Source organism: Patagioenas fasciata, chromosome 25 (assembly GCF_037038585.1).
Source record: "Patagioenas fasciata isolate bPatFas1 chromosome 25, bPatFas1.hap1, whole genome shotgun sequence".
Lineage (NCBI taxonomy): Eukaryota > Metazoa > Chordata > Aves > Columbiformes > Columbidae > Patagioenas > Patagioenas fasciata.
The window spans coordinates 5,481,894-5,503,920 of NC_092544.1; the positions used below are offsets into that span (position 1 = coordinate 5,481,894).

At 59.1% G+C, this 22,027-nt stretch overlaps 2 protein-coding genes across 4 annotated transcripts; one reads left to right on the forward strand and one right to left on the reverse strand.

Moving 5' to 3' along the window:
- Positions 1 to 7: 7 nt before the first annotated feature.
- Positions 8 to 6,889, forward strand: RCC1 (regulator of chromosome condensation 1). Of its 3 annotated transcripts, none has more exons than XM_065857067.2 (10): positions 8 to 60; positions 656 to 741; positions 1,385 to 1,572; positions 1,836 to 2,015; positions 2,100 to 2,196; positions 2,746 to 2,868; positions 3,069 to 3,224; positions 3,497 to 3,616; positions 4,209 to 4,361; positions 5,670 to 6,889. In XM_065857067.2, the coding sequence occupies exons 1-10, from the start codon at positions 17 to 19 to the stop codon at positions 5,843 to 5,845; spliced, it is 1,323 nt and encodes a 440-aa protein (XP_065713139.1). In that variant the 5' UTR covers positions 8 to 16; the 3' UTR covers positions 5,846 to 6,889. The 3 variants fall into 3 exon arrangements, with proteins under 3 accessions (XP_065713139.1, XP_065713141.1, XP_065713140.1); XM_065857069.2 differs by lacking the exon at positions 8 to 60 and adding an exon at positions 147 to 165; XM_065857068.2 differs by lacking the exon at positions 8 to 60 and adding an exon at positions 223 to 241.
- Positions 6,890 to 11,576: 4,687 nt separating this feature from the next.
- On the reverse strand, positions 11,577 to 21,133 carry OPRD1 (opioid receptor delta 1). Its single transcript, XM_065857073.2, has 3 exons — positions 20,725 to 21,133; positions 16,136 to 16,485; positions 11,577 to 15,257 (listed from the first exon to the last, which is right to left on the reverse strand). The coding sequence occupies exons 1-3, from the start codon at positions 20,952 to 20,954 to the stop codon at positions 14,725 to 14,727; spliced, it is 1,113 nt and encodes a 370-aa protein (XP_065713145.1). The 5' UTR covers positions 20,955 to 21,133; the 3' UTR covers positions 11,577 to 14,724.
- Positions 21,134 to 22,027: the final 894 nt, after the last annotated feature.

A 22,027-nucleotide genomic window follows, 5' to 3' on the forward strand; every position in this document is an offset into this window, starting at 1 on the left:
CGGCGCTTCCTCGCGCATGCGGAGTGCGGGAGGGCGCAACGAGGCCGGCGCGGAGCGGAGGTGGGAGCGCGGGGAGGCCGGGGGGCGGTCGGGGAGCGGAGGGGGCGGAGGAGAAGGGGATGGGGGAGAAGCGGGGGGTTCCCGCTGGACCCCGGGCCCCTCTCGGTGTGTCCCTGCCGCGGCGAGCGGCGGCCGGCGGGAGGAATGGCCGGACCGGGCCGCGGGGCCTGCGCGGGCACACGTGGGCACACGTGGGGCGGGGGGGGCGGCGCGGGGAATTCAAACAGCGGGAACGGGCGGGGTGGGAGAGCGGCCCGGGGGGGAGATCTGGGGGTGTCCTCCCCCCGCAGGGCCGTGTTCCTGCGTGGGGTGCGGGACACGGCGGGGGGTCAGTGTTGGAGGGGTCTGGGATCCCCCCCCCCCGCGTCACCGGGTGTCCCCCCGGGGCTGCCGACACCCGCCGTGGGGCGTCACGGCTGCAGAGGCCGTGGGTGAAACACGCGAGGAAAAACCCCGCCATTTATCCCAAGTGGGAGTGGGGATCGGTGCTTGAATCAGAATTCAGCCACCGGCCCCGCAGGTGTCCGAGGGGATTGGGAGAGGGGGGAGCCCCCAACAACCCGTGGGTGCCCCTGACAGGGTCTCTGGTGCTCAGGTCCGACACTATGCCGGGGAAACGCTCGGCGAAGAAGAGCCAAGTGACCGAGGAAGAGGAGTCGCCTGGGAGGAAGAAGATTAAAGGTAAAAAATCATTAAAAAATCCCTGGGAGTTTTCCCTCCCGGTTGCCAGGGACCAGCTTTAGCACAACAGCCGTTCCCGTGTGTGTTCTGTGTGGTGTTCATTCCCCTCTGCTCTGCTCTGGTGAGACCCCCTGGCAGGACTGGTGCAGCTCTGGGTCCTCAGCACAGACACACATGGAGCTGCTGGAGAGGGGCCAGAGGAGCCCCAGGAATGACCCGAGGCTGGAACAGCTCTGCTGGGGACAGGCTGAGAGAGCTGGGGTGTTCAGCTGGAGAAGAGAAGCTCCGGGGAGACCTTAGTGCGGCCTTTCTGTGCTTAAAAGGGGGTGATGAGAAAGATGGGGTCAGACTTTTGAGCAGGGCCTGTTGTGACAGGACAAGGGGTGATGGTTTAAACTAAAGGAGGGAGATTCAGGCCGGACATGAGGAAGAAATTGTTGCTCTGAGGGTGGTGAGAGCCTGGCCCAGGTTCCCAGAGAGGTGGTGGCTGAACCATCCCTGGAGACATCCCAGGCCAGGCTGGACGGGGCTCTGAGCAACCTGAGCTGGTGAAGATGTCCCTGTCATGGCAGGGGGGGTGCTGGGGGAGCTGGGAAGGTCCCTCCAACCCAAACTGTTCTGTGATCTCCCTCTTTCTCCACAGTTTGCCACCCATCCCACCGGACGCAGCCCGGGCTGGTGCTGACGCTGGGGCAGGGGGATGTTGGCCAGCTGGGCCTGGGTGTGAATGTGATGGAGAGGAAGAAACCGGCCCTGGTGCCACTGCCAGAGATGATTGTGCAGGCGGAGGCCGGGGGGATGCACACCGTGTGCCTCAGCCAGATCGGAAAAGTGAGTGTGGTGAGGGGGGGACAGCAGCTGGGGGAGTGGGAGGGCTGGGCCGGCTCTGGGACAGGAGATCAGAATCGGACCCTGCTCTGCCCAGACCTGCAGCTCGCTCCAGCTGTGGGGATGAGTGTGGTTTCCATCCCATGGACCACAACAATTTAGGGGTTCCAAAGGATAATTTAGCCTGGTGATTCTCTCCCCTGGCTTCATACTCAACCTATTGCCCCTTCAGATCCCATCCTGACCCTCTCCCTCTCCGTCTGCAGATCTACACCTTCGGCTGCAACGACGAGGGTGCTCTTGGGCGCGACACCTCAGCAGACGGCTCAGAGACCACGCCGGGGCTGGTGGAGCTGGAGGAGAAGGTGGTGCAGGTCTCTGCGGGGGACAGTCACACGGCTGCGCTCACAGAGGATGGCAGGGTTTTCGTCTGGGGCTCTTTCCGGGTACGGTGGTTCCTCAGGCACTGGAAGGTCTGTTGGCGGTCGCTGTTTCTGTGACTCACGTCCCCACATGTGTCTCTCCGCCAGGATAACAATGGGGTGATCGGTTTGCTGGAGCCCATGAAGCCGAGCTCCGTTCCTGTGCAGCTCCAGCTCGGAGCGCCTGTCGTTAAAATTGTCTCAGGTGAGCCAGGCCCTGGGGTGCACGAGGCTGTTGGAACCCTGAGCAGGAGGTGAAGGTCCAGGAGGTCCATATTCCTTGGTCTGTATTCCTCTTGACTGCTCTCTTCTGGCTCTTGAGAGAACAGACCTTGTATCTCTTTTAAATATTGTTGATATTTGACCCAATCTGGTGCGAAAGGCCTTACGAGAGTGCCCCAAGCATGACCCCATGGAGTCAAGGTGTTCATCCTCTTCTAGGCTTGGGCAAGCTGAGCAGAGCAGCCCAGGAACTTATCCAGGGCCCAGGTGAGGTTGTGGGCGACCTGCGCCCCTAAACCTTCCCAGAGAAATTTCTTTGGAGTTTCAGGTGGGAAACTGGGATCAGGAAGAGGGAAATCCTGGTGGCTTAAGTTGTGCCAGAAGCTGCTGTCAGGTTATCCAGTGCAGCAAACCCACTGAATTCTAAAAACCTGGGACAGGTGGGCTTTACCTGTGGGATCTCAGCCCCTGGGTCTTGCTGGGAAATCTGGAACGTGACACCGGCTTCACTCTTAGCCCCATCTGCTCCCAGGGAACGACCATTTAGTGATGCTGACGGTGGACGGCGACCTCTTGACATGCGGCTGCGGCGAGCAGGGCCAGCTGGGGAGGGTGCCGGCGTTCTTCGCCGACCGAGGAGGAAGGAGAGGGCTGCGTGAGTTGTTGCCGTGCTCGGAGGCGGCGGGTGCTGTGTCCTTCAACCCCAGCGTGTGCTTTGCAGAGGAGCAAGGAGACCCAGTCTCTTCCCCTGCTGCTCAAGAGCTCATGTGTAAATGGGTTGTTTGGACTCAGCGAGCTGGATCTAAGGGTGTAAATCAGTAGACCTTGTATGACGCCCGTGTCTCCTGTCCCCAGAGTACCTGCTGGTCCCTCAGCGCGTCCCTGTCAGGGGAAAAGGCAACAGAGGCAAAATGCACTTCCAGGATGCCTTTTGCGGGGCTTACTTCACCTTTGCCGTCACGCAGGAGGGACACATCTACGGCTTCGGCCTCTCCAACTACCACCAGCTGGGTGAGCTTCACTTAACATCCCTCCGGATCTGCTTGCTCTGGTCTGGCTGTAGATTCCCCTGTCTTGTGCTGCTCTGGCTTGAACATCAAACAGCTGCCAGACACACCAGGGATGGAAATCGGGTTGGGGGATCAAGGGTTTAGGTCTCAGCCCCTGCAGCTGGTGGGTTTGAGAAGAAATTGGATTTTCGGGGCTTTGGGGGCTGCAGTAATCTTTGGGGCTGTCCCTGCCCACGGACCTGACCTGCCTGGGTTTGTGCGTCCCCCCCGCAGGGACCCAGGACACCGAGCCCTGCTTCTCCCCGCAGAACCTGACGTGCTTCAAGAACTCCACCAAGTCCTGGGTCGGGTTCTCCGGCGGGCAGCACCACACGGTGTGCGTCGACTCGGAGGGTGAGTGTCGGCGTCATGGGGGCCGGGGTTGCACAGATTGGGACGGCGGTGTTGGGGTGAGGGTGACACGCTGAAGCACATCAGGGGAGGGAGGGTCAGTGGGACATGAGGAAAAGGTTCTTCCCCTAGAGGTGCTGGACACTGAACAGGTTCCCAGGGAGGGGTCACAGCCCAACCTGACAGTGCTCAAGAAGAGAGTGGAGAATGTCCTCAGACACACGGGGTGAGCTGTGGGGTGTCCTGTGCAGGGACAGCAGTTGGACTCCATGATCCTGTGGGTCCTCCCAGCTCAGGACTTTCTGTGATTCTACAATTCTAAGTCTTCAGTGGTCAAGGCAACGAGGGTGATGTGAATTTGGGGAGGATGACAGCAACCTGCAGTCACTGCTGAGCTCTGCTCTGGGTCCAAACACCCACCCACCCCACTGATTTTAGGGACCCCAGGGGTCTCTATCCCATCGGGTGTGCCGATGGGCTTTGTAGGGAGCAGGTGTGCTCCTCTGGGATTTGGGGCAGGGGAAGAAGATGTGGTTATGACCTGCTGTGAGCTTTTCCCCCTTGAGTCACCTCTCTGCGTGTCTTTCGTGCCCAGGTAAAGCCTACAGCCTGGGGAGGGCCGAGTACGGCCGGCTGGGCCTGGGCGCGGGGGTGGAGGAGAAGAGCACGCCCACCGTCATCCCCGAGCTCCCCCGCATCTCCTCCGTGGCGTGCGGAGCGTCGGTCGGCTATGCCGTCAGCAGCGATGGTGAGTGCTGGGAACTCCCGTGGGCTGGGGAAAGTCACGCTGTGTACCCTCCCCACCCCTCATCCATCCGTCCTGGCCCCCCCGGGACTGGAGCAGGTCCTGATGCTCATGGAGCACCCAGGCATGTGGGCAGCAGCTGCTCAGGTATTTCCGTGGGCCCTTGGCAGTGAGGTTTTGACAGGGAGAGAGTCCAGCGCAGCCACCAAGATGCTGAAGGGAGTGGAGCATCTCCCGTGTGAGGAAAGGCTGAGGGAGCTGGGGCTCTGGAGCTGGAGAAGAGGAGACTGAGGGGGACTCATTCCTGGGGATCAGTATGGAAAGGGGCAGTGTCAGGAGGATGGAGCCAGGCTCTTCTGGGTGACACCCAGTGACAGGACAAGGGGCAATGGGTGCAAACTGGAACACAGGAGGTTCCACTGGAAGATGAGAAGAAACTTGTTGGGGGTGAGGGTGTCAGAGCCTGGCCCAGGCTGCCCAGGGAGGTTGTGGAGTCTCCTTCTCTGCAGACATTCAAACCCGCCTGGACCCCTTCCTGTGGAACCTCAGCTGGGTGTTCCTGCTCCATGGGGGGATTGCACTGGATGAGCTTTCCAGGGCCCTTCAACCCCTGACATTCTGGGATTTTGTTTGTAATGGGGGGTTGACCAGGAGGGGTCATTGTCCCACTGGTCCCTTCTCCACTGCTCAAGAGCCCTGTCCTCTGGTGACACCTGCAGCCCCTGGCTGTGGGGAGAGGGTTTGCAGGGGCCTGGGGGGTTTGTTTTGCTCCTTGGGGTAGAACTGCCTTGGCTCTGTGATGATCATATTGTGGCCTTTCCGTACTTAAACGGGTGTTGAGAAAGATGGGGACAGACTTTTGAGCAGGACCCGTTGTGACAGGACAGGAGGTGATGGTTTAAACTAAAGGAGGGAAATTCAGGCTGGACATGAGGAAGGAATTGTTGCCCCGAGGGTGGTGAGAGCCTGGCCCAGGTTCCCAGAGAGGTGGTGGATGAACCATCCCTGGAGACATCCCAGGCCAGGCTGGACGGGGCTCTGAGCACCCTGAGCTGGTGAAGATGTCCCTGTCGTGGCAGGGGGGGCACTGGGGGAGCTGGGGAGGTCCCTCTAACCCAAACCGTGCTGTGACTCTGTAAGACACCTCTGTGAGTTGCCAGGCACTGCTGCTCATCCCCTTGCCTGTGTCTCGCAACCATCGCTCACCCCCCTGCCTGGGTGTGAAGTCTCCTCAGATTTGGGTGCTGGGTCCCCTTCCCACCTCGTCCTGTCCCACCTGGAAGCCGAAAATTGTGTTTCCCTCCCTTGCAGGTCGAGCATTTGCCTGGGGCATGGGCACCAACTACCAGCTGAGCACGGGGGAGGAGGACGATGTCTGGAGCCCCGTGGAGATGACGGGGAAGCAGCTGGAGAACCGGGCGGTCCTGGCTGTGTCCAGCGGCGGCCAACACACAGTGCTGCTGGTCAGGGACAAGGAGCAGAGTTGATGAAGTGACACCGCAGCCGAGCCCAGCGGGACCCGCACACACCCCCCACCTTCCACCCGGCTCTGGCCACTGGTTTCCAGCTCTGGTTTCCCATGGGGAGGGTGGGAGGCCCCGGAGCGCTTCAGGAGTGCTCGTTTTTTCCCTGCAAGCGTCTGTCTGTCTGTCCGCAGTGCCCAGGGCTCTGTCAGCTTGGTCTCAAACTGATCGCAGTGCTGTGGCAGGATGGCTTTTCCACTTCTCATTTCTGTTTCATAGTATTTCCTTGCCCGGCAAAGCCGAGGTCCTTTCTTCACTACACGAGCAGGTTTGGGCATTGGCCTTTCAGAGCTGCCCATGTTCCCCAGCTCTGGGTGCTCCTTGGCCTAAAATCTTCACCAACTCAGACTTGTGTCGCGCCGCCCACCCAACCCGGCGGATCCCGGCACCGCTCCGGGGGTTTCTCCTCTCGCACCCAGCGCTCGAGCCGGGGAAATGCCGGGCAGTCCCTGCGCTGCCCAGCGCTGCGGCTGCTGGGAAGGGCTGCTGCCCCCCACCCGTCACCACTGCACGGGGCAGCCGGGATCCCCCCTGGATCAGCCGCCTACAGACACCCAACAAAATCCATCCCACAGGTGGGAACTTGTCATTTTAATTCTTGTTCTCTTTGCTGAGGAAGGAGCTTCATTTGCTGTTGGGGCCTTGCCGAGAAGACAGAACCCAGACCCAGCTGTTGCAGCGAATCGTTCTCCATCACCGCTGGTCTCTGTCTAACTGGTCTCTGTCTAACTGGTCTCCTTTCCTGGGCCCAGCCTTGCCCCATCTTCTCTGTCCGTGCTGTCCCCCTGGGCACCCGGACTGAGAAGGGGTGTGCAAAGGTTGCATTTTATGCGTTGAGCTATAGCAATAGCAGCAGCGGGGGTGTGTGCGGGGCGGGTTGGGAATGGCTCCTCATAGGTTGAAATTTTTTTCCAAAGAAAATGTAAAGTATTTTGGTTGATTCATTGAGGAAGAGAGGAAAAAAAACTGTAATCTTTTAATATTTGGAATAAACGGAGTTTTGATAAACGCCGGGTTGCCCTGGGGAGGGGAGGGGTGGGCAGCCCCCTCCTGCCACCTCTCTCCACAAACCCTGTGACGTTCTTGTCCCCAAGCTTTGCCACCTGAACTGTGGTGTCCCCAGGCTGGGGCTCAGCATCCTTTGGCCGGGGCTCAGTGGGGACAGACCGGGGACACCGTGGTTTATTTTTATCTATAAAGTGCCTGTCACCGTATTGATGTTCTTGGGAACCACTCCCCCGGTGACCGTGTCCGGTGCCGTGCGCAGGTGCCCGTGTGCAGTTGTGGGACGTGGCCACAGGATGGCAGCAGGAGAAGGGACCACAGGACTTGGGGACACGGGGATGGGACCCTCACTGTCTCATGGGACCCCGATTCCTGGTGTATTTGGGTGGGTCCAGTGGGTCCAGCTCCACTCCCACTTCTCTCTCACCATCAGTTTGGGGCAGAAACATTGGATTGTGCAAAACTGAACGATGAAAAGCTGCTGCAAGGGAACAAACTGTCCCCAGGGGCTTCCCATCCCAGTGCTCCCAGTGGCTGCTCATCCCCTTCGCTCACGCAGGTTTTTGCATCCAGCCCCCACCTTTTGGCAATTCCCCCCATCTGCAGCTGGGGACAAAAACCCCAATCGTTCCCAAATGGGGCAGGGTGGGATGGGATAGGATAGGGTAGGATGGAATGGGGTGAGGTGGGATGGGGTGGGGTGGGATGGATGGGATAGGATAGGGTAGGATGGGATGGGGTGGGATGGATAGGGTAGGATGGGATGGGGTGAGGTGAGATGGGGTGGGATGGATGGGATAGGATAGGGTAGGATGGGATGGGGTGGGATGGATAGGGTAGGATGGGATGGGGTGAGGTGAGATGGGGTGGGATGGATGGGATAGGATAGGGTAGGATGGAATGGAATGGGGTGGGATGGATGGGGTAGGATGGGGTGGGGTGGGGTGGGATGGATGGGATAGGATAGGGTAGGATGGGATGGAATGGGGTGGGATGGATGGGATGGATAGGGTAGGATGGGATGGGATGGATGGGGTGGGGTGGGATGGAATGGGATGAGGTTGGATTGGATTGTCCCTGTGGGGCTGGTCCTGCTCCTGGGAAGGGAAAAACATCCCCTCAGGGAGCAGGAGCCCGTTGGTATTTTCAAGACAGAGGGAAAAGCAGGGCTGGGGAGAACAATAGTTTAAAATATTCGGAGCTGGTGAATCAGCCGCGTTGTCTTGGGAGCCGCAACGGCACTTCAGTGGGAAGCTGCTGGAAATGGGGGGAGGACGAGCCCCCGCACAGGTTGGGCAAAGGGAAACGGCTTAATTGAGAAACGGGAAACGTCTCATTAAGGAGGTTCTGCTGGCGGGGTGAGGCGGGGCCGTTCTGGGGAGGAGGAGGAGGAACTGGGGTCCTGCGCTGGGTCTGGGGTCCCTGGGTGGAGGCTCCACAGCCAGACCCGTTTCCATCACCCCATCCCACGCTCTGCGTCCCCATCTGCTGCTCTTCAAAGTGCAAAAGGCTTTGAATTTCCAGACAAAAAAGGATAGAAACGTGGGATTTGGGGCTTCGCAGGACGAGCTCTGCTGTCGCAAGGCTCTTTTGTCTCTGGGATAAAAGCACTTTGTGTGGCGTTTGATCGATGGCTGGGGTGGGATATTTGGTTGTTTAACATGATGCTTCTTGGGATGCAGATAAACCTGCCTGTGCAGATGTACCAGGCGGGAATTGCGTCCTCAAGAGGGTTTGGGGAGTATTGAGTGGATTTCTCGGCCTCCTTTTCCTGCCTCGGAGAGGAAACGAGGTTTAATTATCACCCGCTGGCAGGGCTGGGTGGTTTGCCCTGGGAAGCAGCTAATTAACCAGCCTGTAATGACGGGTCTGCAAATGAAGGTGAGTTTGGTCATTGCACGTGACGGTCTCACCTCCCCGAGTCCCAGCATTTAAGCTCAAACCAGTCTATCCCAGTATAACCAGGTCTGGTGTGAGCACATTGGCTCTTTCAGGGGTGGAAACTGGGTTGAAATAGCATCATGTGGAGCACTCTGTGCCCTCCCAGAGCTGCTGAAGTCCTGGTTCGTCTCTTTTAATGAGATAAAGATGGAGAAAATGACTCACCTGGCCCAGGACACCCCAGGAGCCGGGAAACAGGAGCCCCTGTGACACCAACCACCCCAGGGCTGGTCCCCAACCTCCCAGCCCCAGAAAAACAGCACAAGTTGGGCAGAACTTGTCACTATGAAAGGGGATGGAAACAAAAAAAATCCCTAGTAATTATTAATATTCATAGTGTCTCTTTTTCTTTTTCACAGAATCACAGAATCCCAGAATGTGAGGGGTTGAAGGGCCCTGGAAAGCTCATCCAGTGCAATCCCCCCATGGAGCAGGAACACCCAGCTGAGGTTCCACAGGAAGGGGTCCAGGCGGGTTTGAATGTCTGCAGAGAAGGAGACTCCACAACCTCCCTGGGCAGCCTGGGCCAGGCTCTGACACCCTCACCCCAACAAGTTTCTTCTCCTCTTCCAGTGGAACCTCCTGTGTTCCAGTTTGCACCCATTGCCCCTTGTCCTGTCACTGGTTGTCACCCAGCAGAGCCTGGCTCCATCCTCCTGACACTGCCCCTTTCCATATTGATCCCCAGGAATGAGTCCCCCCTCAGTCTCCTCTTCTCCAGCTCCAGAGCCCCAGCTCCCTCAGCCTTTCCTCACACGGGAGATGCTCCACTCCCTTCAGCATCTTGGTGGCTGCGCTGGACTCTCTGCAGCAGTTCCCTGTCCTTCTGGAGCTGAGGGGCCACAACTGGACACAATATTCCAGGTGTGGTCTCCCCAGGGCAGAGCAGAGGGGCAGGAGAACCTCTCTGACCTACTGACCACCCCCTTCTAACCCACCCCAGGTACCATTGGCTTCCTGGCCACAAGGGCCCAGTGCTGGCTCATGCTCACCCTGCAGTCCCCAGGACCCCCAGCTCCCTTTCCCCATCACTGCTCTCTAATGGATCATTCCCCAACTTACACTGGAACCTGGATTTTCCATTTTAAATGGTTTAAATGATTTTCCATTTCCATTTCCCATTTTAAATGATGAATTACGAGTCAATAAGTACCCGAGAGCCCGGATGCAGCCCTGGCCAGTGTGGAGTGGGGTGGGAAAGCCACATTCCCTCATGTCCCCCTGCACCACCGCGCAGTTACCGTCACCCCAAACCTGCGGCGCAGACAAAGGAACAGGCGGCTTCATAATTAATCACATGCGGAAGAACAAAGCCTGGTACATTAGGGTTCGTTATTTGGCGGATTAATTAAGGGAAAAAACCCACATCATTTTCTGCAGCAGTAACGTGCTGTTGGGCTGGGAAGAGCTGGGGGGTGGCGGGGCCCATTGCTGGGACATTCGGCTGCTGGTTTAACTGGATCTGGGGCCTGGGTTCGCTTTGTGGTGCCCCCCCATAAAGAAACTTCAGGCTGGAAACCTGGTTTCGTGTCTCTTTGTGCTTCTGTTCTTGGGGAAAATCACAAGCCACAAATGGATGCGGCAGAAGCAATAAATGCTCTGAAACCCGAAGTCTCATTAAGCGGGAGCGGAGTTACAGGCTCCAACACCCATTTCCGTTGGGTTTTCACTAAATCCTCATTTGCATTTAAATTACAAACGTAATTCGGGCCGGAGTTTGAGCCGCTGGGCTATTAAAATAGAACTGTAGCTTGATGACCATCCCGAAAGCGGCCGTGCAGTGCGAGGGCCTTTGTACCGGGGTTGGCAAAGCACAGGGATTTAGGGCTCCATGAAGGTGAGTTTTTCCCATTACAGATGTAGAAGCTGCAGAGATGGATCCTGTCCCATCACCCCTGAGCCCCAGCGCAGCACCCTCCTTGTTCTGAGCACCCGGGACTCAGAGCAGAGCTGGAAACTGCTTGATAGCACTTATTATAATACATTTATTTTTCAGAAAGCATGGTTCCTGTACGGAAATGCCATCAAAAGCCCAGAATCACAAGGGCCGGAGCTGGAAATACCACAGAATCATGGAATCACAGAATGCCAGAGTGTGAGGGGTTGGAAGGGACCTGGAAAGCTCATCCAGTGCAATCCCCCCATGGAGCAGGAACACCCAGCTGAGGTTCCACAGGAAGGGGTCCAGGCGGGTTTGAATGTCTGCAGAGAAGGAGACTCCACAGCCTCCCTGGGCAGCCTGGGCCAGGCTCTGACACCCTCACCCCCAACAAGTTTCTTCTCCTCTTCCAGCGGAACCTCCTGTGTTCCAGTTTGCACCCATTGCCCCTTGTCCTGTCACTGGTTGTCACCCAGAAGAGCCTGGCTCCATCCTCCTGACACTGCCCCTTTCCATATTGATCCCCAGGAATGAGTCCCCCTCAATCTCCTTTTGTCCAGCTCCAGAGCCCCAGCTCCCTCAGCCTTTCCTCACACGGGAGATGCTCCACTCCATCATCTTTGTTGCCCTGCGCTGGACTCTCTCCAGCAGTTCCCTGTCCTTCTGGAACTGAGGGGCCACAACTGGACACAATATTCCAGGTGTGGTCTCCCCAGGGCAGAGCAGAGGGGCAGGAGAACCTCTCTGACCTACTGACCACCCCCTTCTAACCCACCCCAGGTACCATTGGCTTCCTGGCCACACATCAGCTGACGTTCATTGTGAGGTCCTGTCCGATGCAGATTCAGGCTCGAGTCCCGTCACACGGAGTAGTGGGATGGGTGCGATGGGGTGACCCAGGCTGGTTTTAATTTCATACAGCTATAGACAGGGATATACATACATAAATATATAAGTGTACAGAGCGCCCTTTGAGCCGCGTCACAGCCATGCAGGGGCAGCTAAAGCTCCCAGCGGTGCGACCTGGGATCAGGATTTGACCCCCGTTTCCCAGCCCAAGCTGGGGGAGCTGTTTTGGGTGGGTGCGGTGTTGGATCAGCCCTCGGCGCCCACCGGGATGTCAGTGGGTGATGCTCCAGGTCCGTGTCACCGAGGGCTCCGTTTCCATCAGCGTCCCCTTTTCCTCAGGAATATTCTGTTTCTAATTCAGCAAAACCTAAGCTGAGAAAAGCCGCGAATCTCACTGTGCCCTGCACCCTGAGCTCTGAAGCCTTTTAACCCGCTTTAAAGCCATCGCAGGCACGTTTCCAGCAGGAAAACAGTCCCCACGGGGATGGGAAACGGGGGGTTGAGCTTTGGGGGATGGCTGAGCTGTGTGGGGAGCCCCAAGCCCCCAGCACTTGCAGCTTTGTGCCCCCCAACACGACGGGGGTCCCCGAAGGGTAGAGGTGCCCCATCCGGATGACGGGAGCTCAGCCCCGCCGTGTCCCCCCGCTTCTTCACCGTGTTCCCACAAACCGCGGCTGCTGCGGATGGAAACGGCTCCGCTTCGTGCCTTTGGCAGCCTTGGCGACGGGGTCGGGGTTTCCATGGGAAACTGAGGCACTGGCTGAGGCGGATTAGAGAGATCGGTGACTCTGAGTCATCGTCACATTTGGGGGGGGAGTAACACCCCAAATTGAGATATTGAGCCAGAATTCAGCTTCGTACTGAAGTCTGGAGTGAAACCCAAGATGTCCTGGTCCACAGTATGGGACACCTGCCCCTGCAGGGACACCCACACCCACAGGGACACCCACACCCACAGGGACACCCAGCCTTGCAGGGACACCCGCCCTCACAGGGACACCCGCCCTCACAGGGACACCCACCATTGCCAGGACCTCACCAGGAACCGGCTCCAAACCAGGAGCGTGCCGAGGGTTTTACCCCATCTCGGGGGAGGTGAAGAGCTGGAGGTTGGTGTCCAGCTCCTCCCGGACACCTTAGTCTCTCTTCTCATGGTGCTGAAGCTCAAACTTGTGGGATCCTGGGGGGTTTTTCCCCCAATTCCAGTCCTGGAGCTGATCCTGCTTGTCCTCCTGCACCAGATGCTCCGTGCACCCTCCCATGGACAGATGGCTGGCAGGGGACAAAGGGACCGATGCTGAGGAGCCCGGAGCAGGAGCTGGGGGTGTCTGGGCTGATGCAACATCAAGTGAGAAGCTTTTGTTCAAGGGGGAGACGAGGAGGATCAGTCACACACCTGGGCAGCGATTACTTCGAGATCCAAACGGGTAATTTCACCTTATCTGGTTCCTTTGAGAAAGAAAAGAATCCGCTTGGGCTGCCCCGTCAGCTCTGCCTTCCGAGAGGAGAGGCCACGATTTCCACCGGCTCCGGAGAGCGGTCGGGCTGGGAAGGAGAGGTAATGGCCTTTATTAGGCTAAATGGATGCAACTGGCAAGAGCAGAGACACAAGGCAGGCTCTCCATCCATCCCGCCCGCCAGCCCCAGGTGCAGCCGCGCTCGCCTGCTTCCTCCAGCTGCATCCATTTGTCCGCTAAATGCTATTACTGCTGCCTCCTCCTCCTCTTCCTCAGCCCATCGACCTCCGGGGCCGCGGGAAGGGGAGAGGAAGGGAAAGTCGCAGGGAGCAGGGGGGACACATTGGTCATCGTTTGGTGACAGATAACGTGGTCCAGGGGTCCCCGGCTGGTGGCTCCTGCGGGATGCGCCGCCCTGGGGTTCAGAGCGATGGATGCTCCATGAAATCCCAAATATCTGTCTCTCGTGGGCACAGAAATGGTTTACACTCCCCTGCTTGGGGAATTATGGAATGATGTGGTATCTAAAGGAGAAGTGGGCAGTGCTGTTCACCCTTCACCCAGCGGACAGGGGAGGGAGAGCAGCACTGGTCAGTCCGTCCCAGTCACTTTAGCACTGTGAGAAACTCCTCCAGTCCCCACGAATCGCTGCCCTCATGAGCAGTTTTTCTCAGGCGTGATGTGTTTGGCGGCAGAGGGGTGAGGAGCGGTCCCCTGTCACCCCATGGGTGCTGGGCCAGAGCAATTTGGCACCGGCGGGTGGGCGCGGGGGGAGCTCGGACGTGTCCTGCTCCGTCCTGCCGCCCATCCCCGGCCGTATCCGCGTCCAGGGCTGCCCCGGCTGTGGTCAGAGGTCTCAAAACAATTCAGTAATGACATTAACAGCAGAAAATTGTCCTCCGGGGCCTGTCCCAGTTTGAAGGACTGCAGTGAAGTTTTTACTCTGGATTCGGGGCTGTTTGATGACGCTGTCTCTGGAGCTGCATTGTTTTCTATGCCCACCTCTGGCGGTTTTTTGGACACAGCCCGGGGGGCATGGAGTGAGGCCCCAAGATGTGGCATCACCCCCAGCACGGTCCCCTCCTGCCAGCAGAGCGTTTCCACCTCGGTCCATACAGCACGTGGTCACTGCATCGCGGTGTCCCCGGATGGTTTGGCTTTGCCGATAGCCACATGTTGGAGGTGACAGCCCTTGCTGGGTGCTTGGGGCTGTCCCCAGCCGCAGCGGGACCTGCAGCAGAGCAGCTCTGCCCACTTTGCCTCTTGGTTTCGCAGAATCATTTTGGCTGGAAGAGGAACCTCAAGATCATTGAGTCCAACCATCAACTCACCCCTGTCCCTGCCCCGTGTCCTGAGAACCTCATGTCCATCTGTCCAACCCTCCAGGGATGGTGACTCCAGCACTGCCCTGGGCAGCCTGTTCCAATGCCCCACAGCCCTTTGGGGAAGAAATCGTTCCTAAATCCAACCTCAGCCTCCCCTAGTTTTGGTCCATAGGTTGCTCGGTGAGTCCTGGTTCCCCTATCCCTGCTTCTCCAGGATGTAAAAAAACCTGATTGCAGTCACTTGCTGTCAGTCTGAACAGAAACGTTATCGGCAGCGCCCTGGCCCCCGCTCTGCTAGAGCTCCGTGGTGGTGACCTGGGTGACCTCCGAGGGCAGGTCGTCCCCCCCGCGGCCCCGGCAGCCCCGCTGGAGGCTGCCCACGTCTAGTCATGCCGGCTTGTTGCGGGTTTCGGAAGGGGTGCAGGTGGAGACGTGCTCCCGGGTGGCGTTCCTGGCGCGGGAGAAGCTGGTTTGGTCCACACGGGCTCGGAAGGGCAGGCAGAACTCTCGGAAACACCTCTTGAAGTTTTCATCCAGGAAAGCGTAAAGGACGGGGTTGAGGCTGCTGTTGGTGTAACCCAGGGCGATGCAGAAGTGGAGGCTGGCCACCACATAGGGGTTCTTCTTATCTATGTCCACCAGTGTCCAGACGATGACGAAGATGTGGATGGGCGTCCAACAGATGATGAAGGCTGCCACCACCACCAGCACCATGCGCGTGATGCGGCGCAGGTTGCGATCTTTCTCCTTGGAGCCCGAGAGGAGCCGGACGCTCTTCAGGCGAAGGATCATCAGCCCGTAGCAGATGGTGATGACCAAGATGGGGACCATGAAGGCGAAGATGAAGACGCAGATCTTGGTGACGGTGTCCCAGTATATGGGGGGATCAGGGAACTGGAGCGTGCACAGCACCTTCCCATCTACGGGAGACATCAAAGAGGGACAGGTGGAGTGTCTGCTGAGAATGTCACCTGCGTCATCATGGCTGGACATGTCCCTCCTTGTTAAAAACACAAGGAGAGGCATGGCCACCTGTCGGCACTTTGCTGCGGCTTCCCAGTAGTGCCACCAACCCCCTGCTCTTGGGGTGACAAGGGGATGGCGTGGGTGGGGTGACCCAAGGGCTCGTTCCCTGCAAAGCCACCTGGGCCATCCCCACGCTGTCCCCATGGTGGACACGTCCCTGTGTCACCTTCCACTGAGACCTGTCCACTTCCCCAAGATGCCCAGAGCTCTCCCAGCAGCCAAGGGCTGGTGTCCTCCCACAGGAGCTGCAGATCTCAGTGTGGGACAGTTGGGGACTTTGTGATCAGGAGCTCGCACCCCGGGAGCTGGGCAGACACGCTGCTTGGACATGAGGAGATGGGGAAGGGGGAGGACGAGTTCTGAAACAGTTTCCAACCACTGAAGCCAAGGTGGAAAATAACACAGCGATGATTTTTCCATGGCAGGGGATGCTTGTGGTCCCATGGAGAGACCATAGAATCATTTTGGTTGGAAAAGACCCTCAAGATCATCGAGTTCACCTGTTTCCCAGCCCTGTCCCTGCCCCATGTCCTGAGGACCTCATGTCCGTCTGTCCAACCCTCCAGGGATGGTGACTCCAGCACTGCCCTGGGCAGCCTGTTCCAATGCCCCACAGCCCTTTGGGGAAGGAATTGTTCCTAAATCCAACCTCAACCTCCCCTGGCACAAATGAGCTCAAACCTGCTCCAGGACCAGATGGTTTGGGTTTGCCAGGTCGCCCCCGGGGTAAACAGACGGGACAGGAGGGGACATTTCCCCAAAAGCCACTTGCCTTTTGACTTGGTGACCGCCATGGCCATGATGGGCACCCCAATGAGAGAGGAGAGCACCCAGATACACACATTGATGATCTTGGCCTTGGCCGGTGTGCGAAAGTCCAAGGCCTTAACCGGGTGGCAGACGGCGACGTAGCGGTCCACGCTCATCATGGTGAGGGTGAAGATACTGGTGAACATGTTGTAGTAGTCAATGGAGAGCACAACTTTGCAGAGCAGCTCCCCGAAGGGCCAGGTCTCCATCAGGTACTTGGCGCTCTGGAAGGGCAACGTGCTGGTGGCCAACGCGTCTGCCAGGGCCAGGTTGAAGATGTAGATGTTGGTGGCCGTCTTCATCTTGGTGTACCTGGGGTTTGGCAGAGAAGGGAACCATTACAGGTGGTCATGCCCAGACCTCAAGTTGCACCAGGAAAGGTTTAGATTGGATATTGGGAACAATTTCCTCCTGAAAGGGTTGTTGGGCATTGGAACAGGCTGCCCATGGCGTTCCCTTCTCGTTGGCCTTGACTTTGAACAGCAGCCCCTTGCCCAGGGGTGGAAAGAGTTGAGTTGAACTTATTTTCTTTTTAATTCTAAATACAGCATAAAAAAGTCTTTCCCTTGAAAAGCCCTTTTCAATTCTGTTTAGTGTTATTTTCCAAGCTCTTTTTGCCAATGCATCTCTTAGAACAGTTTCACTTCAGGTTAAACAAAAAAGCTGAGAATTTGTGTTATTATCAGGTTTTGGCTCACCTAGATTAAAAAACGATAATTTCAGGTAGACTCAGACTTCTTTGATCTTTGATGTCTGCTTTGTTTTGAGCAAAGTGGAAAAAATCCGCTATTCATGCTGTGCTCTGCCAGATGTGCTCGGCCGTGCTGGGTAAGCGCTTCCCAGCCTCCGCCAGATGTGCCCACGGCGTGGGCTGGGGGGGACACGGGGCTGTAACCCCTCCCTGGGCAGGATGGGGCTGTAACCCCTCCCTGGGCAAGACGGGGCTGTGCTGGGGAGGGCGAAGCAGCGATGGGGGTGACGGGGACAATGGAGATGACTGAGACGATGGACATGACAATTTAGTCCCTGGAGTTAAATTAGGAGGCTTTGGGTTGGGGTTTTGGTTCAGGATTCAGCCCCCTCCAGGACCGAGCTCAGGGTCAAACCCACTGGGGGGTCCATCCTGCTGACCCCCCCAGAGCTGCAAATGAAGCTGGTGCTCCAGGAACGAGGTTCATCCCCTGCAGCAAAGCGAAGGGGCCACTCTGCTGATGGAGCTCCCCAGGCCGCCAAACAATTAAGCGAGTGCCTTGCAATTAAGCGAGTGCCTTGACTGGGAAGTTATGCACTTGAACGAAACAATCTGGAAGGTGCTGAGAGAGAGATGGGGCTGGAGGGGATGGACTCCCAGGACTCTTCGCTCTCCAAACCCCTCAGAAAATAAATGAAAGAAAACCTCTTGCAAAGGTCTTGGAGCTGCTGAAAGCCACTGCCTTAAAGAGCCCGGCTTAACAAATCCCGTGCCCAGGCCAGGGGTGCCCTTGCAGGCCGTGCAGGAGCCGGCGGGGGCCGATGGGCTCTGCGGTGACGCGGGCGCTCGCACGCCAGAGCTCGCAGCTGCAGATCCTGCCGGGGGGGTTTAAAAGCGTCTGACTATGCAGCGGTAACTGCAGCGCCGGTCGCTGTCGGGGCTACCGGGGGGTGCTGGGGGATGCTGAGCTCCCTCCGGCGGTGCAGATGTGTTTTGGCTGCTCCAGTCAAGGAGTGATTTGGGTTCAGGCTGTGCTGGGTGTTCTGGGGTGCCAGTGCCCGTTTGGGGAGCTTGGCTGGGGACGTGGAGCGGTGTCCTGCGTGTACCTGCTCCCTGGCACGTACGGGATCTGCAGCATCCTCAGCTCTGTGTCCCCAGGGACCCCGAGGTCCCCGCACCCCGCAGGATGCGCTCCAGCCCTGCTCACATGGGCTGCGAGGGAATCAGGAGGTGACACCAGGAGGTGTCCCCAGGGCCACAACCAGCTCCCCATCAGCCAGGTCTGAACCTGAGCAGATCCCATTTCACAGCTTTCTCGTGTGCGGACACAGGTTTCCCCCAGTGGAGTCTAACTAATCCCGACCTAAACGCTGCTGACGTGGAGCAACTGTGCTGCTGAACCCCGGGGAAGCTCCAGGTGGGCTCAGCCGTGTAAAGGACTCTGTGCTGGGCTCCGTGCCTGTCCACAGGCCCCCGGCCAGGCGCTCAGAGGACGGTAATTATTCATTCCCAGGAGATGTGTTTAATTCCAGCATCAGCTGGTAGGTGGGAAGATGGGGTTAGAAACCACGGGGATGGGCTCTGCGGGTGCTGTAGAACCAGGCTTCCTGAAGCCTGGGTAACATCATCTTACTGAGCTAAATGGGGAGGATGCTGTTTGTACATTAACGTCGTCTCTTCATAGCGCCTTCCCTCCTCTCAAGAGCAGATCCAGCTGGGGGGGCTCTAATAACCCTCATCCTTCACCGTGACACCATACGTGGTGTTGCGTCTCCCCAACAATTACCTTAATTTGCTTTTTCAGTCCACGGCTGTTTTTTTAAAGCTGCCTTGAGTCAATGAAAAGAATCCTGTCCAGTGTTGGGCAGGGTCAGTGAGTGACACTCCTGTCCCGCTACCCCTCCGCCCACCCTCTGGGGTGTGCAAACAGACCGCAGAGCTCCCCAAAAGAGCGGGGAGCCGGGCGCCAGGGGCCGGGCACCAGGCACAGCTCGTGGGCACGTTTGGGGCTGGGTTCCTTCCCCTGGGTGAGTCACCGCGTCCATTCCGTGCGCAGGCAGCGCAGGGCTGGGCTGGGCTGGGCTGGGCTGGGCTGACCTCCCGTAGCGATCAAAACGGGCTGGAAGCGCCAGGTGGGAAAGGAGTGGAAGTGGTTAAATATAAGGAGTCTTGGGGTTTGCCCAAATTAAGTTACAGTCTGGGTTTTTTGCCCTGGCTGAGGTTTCAGCAGCTCCTGGGATGAGGGGAATTGGGATTAACCCCATGAATCCTGTCGTCCCCCCAAGGACAAGCCCTTGGGAGGGGGTGTGTAGAGGAGGAAGGACGAAGTGACACCTTGGCTCCCTCCTGCCCGGCTGGAGCTGGCGAAGCCTCTGCCCCATCGCTGCCAGCGGTGTGACAGTGACACGGCTCCCGTCCCCACTGCCAGCGGCGTCTGGGGGCCATGGAGGGCTCTGGCGGGGGTCCTGCGGTCTGCAGGACTTGGCTTTTTTCGTCCCATATAAACTGAACCTTGGCCACATTAACCCGTTTTACCCAGAAAGGATCAACCAGCACCTCGGACAAAGAGGCTGTTGGTACAGGCAGGAAATTTTGCACCCTGGCAGAAACACTGGGATGGATACAGCAGCGTCTCACCATGCCCCCATCTGCCGAAAAGGGGGGCAGTGGGGTCCTGGTGCGTATGCTGGGGTGCAGAGACCCAGTAGACCCCTCCCTGCCCAGGGAAACCCTCGGCAGAGGTGCCTCTGCCCCCACACTGGTTGGACAGATCCAAAGCGGGGTTCAGGGTCCCCCGGGACACCAGTGGGTCTCTCTGCCACGGGGGGGCAGGGACAGCTCGGCCGTGGTGTGAGCTGGGGCTGGGCGATGCGGCTCCGGCTCTTTGTTAAGAGAAACGCAGGAGCCGGCGGCTGCGGGAGCTGCTGGCAGCACCAACAGGAGCTCATGGCGGAGCCGGGAATGGGCTGGGATGGGCAATTCGCACTCTGAGCATCTCAGGTCCCAGTGATGGATCGGGGTGGGTACCAGTGGGAGCCCCCCAGCCCCTCTCCCCCGGCTGGGGGGTGTGTGGGGGGCGCTCAGGAGCTTCCCTGTGAACGGGGCAGCACTTAGCAGGGACATTTGTGTGATGGAAATAAACAGGGGAATAAATCCCCCCAGCTTGTCACCTCTGAAACTGTGGTGTGACCAGTGGGGCCGAGGAACACGCGGCCGTTGGGGCTGCGGTGTGTCCCCCAGCTTGCCCCCCGGACTGGCTCCCACACAGCCCTCACGCTGCTCCGTGCACACACAGTCTTTGCTTTTTCCTCTGGCACAGGATCTGGATGTACCCCACACGTGTGCTCACACACACACTGTTCACACGCGTCACACCCGTCGGGTTCGCTCATCTCAGTGCTACCTGTGCTCACAAGTGCTGCTGCACACCCAGCCTGGCTCCTGCTGCTGGTTCACATCCGGCGCACACTCACTTCTGCTGTCCTCTCACACACGGCACATGCTTCGTCCTGATGCACACACTCTCTCCTGCTGCCGTCTTGCACGTGGGACACAGTCCCAGTGCACACTCGCTCATGCTGCTGTCTCACACCCAGTGCACGCTCACACCCAGTGCACGCTCACTTTTTCTGCTCACACCTGGTGCACACCCAGGTCAGGGTCACGCTCACTTCTGCTGCCATCTCACATCTTGCACATGGTCCACACTCACCCCTGGTGCACACTGGCTCTGGCTACCATCTCATACATGATGCACACTCATCCCATGGACGCTCCACTTTCACACCCCCCATCCCCTTTTCACGCCCTCCCCGACACCCAGGCCGGTGTGGGGTGCCGCCGGGGCGCCCCGCTCTCACCTGACGATGCCGTACATGACCAGGACGTTTCCCAGCAGCCCCACCACGCACACCACGGAGTAAAGCGCGGTGATGACGATGGCGATGAGGATGGACGTGGCGTTCTTGCCCCGCGGTGGCCCCGTCTCGTTGGCCTCATGGCCGGGCAGGGGGCTCCAGGCGGTGCCGTTGCCCCAGGCGGTGCCGGCAGCCGTGGGCAGTGCCGTGGGCATCTCCGTGGGCAGCTCCATGGCCCGTGGGCGGCCGCGGCCCCGCAGTGGTGGCCGAGCTCATCCGAGGGTCGCGGGTTCGCGCCCCGCTCCCAGCAAGAGCCGCCGCCTCCGCACCCGCCCGCCGGCCGGGGACGCTTTATAAACCCGGCGTGTCCCCCGAGCCACGTGGGGCCGGGGGCGGCCCTCCCTGCCCGCTCGCCCCCTCCCTGCCCGCTCGCCCCCTCCCTGCCCGCTCGCCCCCTCCCTGCCCGCTCCCACCTCCCTGCCCGCTCCCACCTCCCTGCCCGCTCCCACCTCCCTGCCCGCTCCCACCTCCCTGCCCGCTCCCACCTCCCGTCCGCAGCTCCCTGCCTGCTTCCCCCTCTGCCTGCCCACTGTCCTCCCTCTGCTCCCTGTCTGTCCTCCCTGCCTGCCTTCCTCCCTGCCTTCCTCCCCCCGCTCCGTGCTCGTCTTCCTCCCCGCGGCAGGTCCTTGTCACCCTCTCCGGCGTCCGCCTCCCCCCACCCCTGCCTGCCTCCCCGTCCCTGCCTTTCTCCCGCCCGGGTTCCTACTTGCGTGTCTTCCCCCGTGTCGCTGTCACCTCCCCATCCCTGCCTACTCCCCGCTTCGATCCTGCCTTCCCAGCCCCTGCCTGACATCCACCCCCCGGGTCCCTACCTGCATCCCTCCCCATCCCTGCCTGCCCCAATCCCGGTCTGAGCCCCCCCATCCCTGCCTGACCCCCATCCCTGCCTGCCCCCCTCCCTACCTGCCCCAATCCCGGTTCTGTCCCCCCCCCATCCCTGCCTGCCCCCCATCCCTGCCTGCCCCAATCCCGGTCTGTCCCCCCCATCCCTGCCTGCCCCCCATCCCTGCCTGCCCCAATCCCGGTCTGTCCCCCCCTATCCCTGCCTGCCTCCCTCCCTCTGAGCCGGCGACGGCTGCGGGGGCGGCCCCGAGCATCCCGGGGGGGCCCGGGCGTGAGAGGGTGCGATGTATCTCGGCGCTATGGCTGTTTCAGGTTTTCTTTGTCTGGAAGAAGGAAGAGAGGACAAACAGCCCCCTTGTCCCCAAAGCACAGCCGGGGTCTCTCCTATCCCCCCACCCACCTG

Bases quoted from the DNA above. Each gene is read 5' to 3' on its own strand.
- OPRD1 (XM_065857073.2), bottom strand. From the start codon at position 20,954: ATGGAGCTGCCCACGGAGATGCCCACGGCACTGCCCACGGCTGCCGGC. The intron at 16,486-20,724 runs GTGAGAGCGGGG...GCCAAACCCCAG, and splicing joins GTCATGTACGGCATCGTCAG to GTACACCAAGATGAAGACGG. The intron at 15,258-16,135 runs GCAAGTGGCTTT...TGTCTCCCGTAG, and splicing joins GGCGGTCACCAAGTCAAAAG to ATGGGAAGGTGCTGTGCACG.
- RCC1 (XM_065857067.2), top strand. From the start codon at position 17: ATGCGGAGTGCGGGAGGGCGCAACGAGGCCGGCGCGGAGCGGAG. The intron at 61-655 runs GTGGGAGCGCGG...TCTGGTGCTCAG, and splicing joins GAGGCCGGCGCGGAGCGGAG to GTCCGACACTATGCCGGGGA. The intron at 2,197-2,745 runs GTGAGCCAGGCC...ATCTGCTCCCAG, and splicing joins TGTCGTTAAAATTGTCTCAG to GGAACGACCATTTAGTGATG.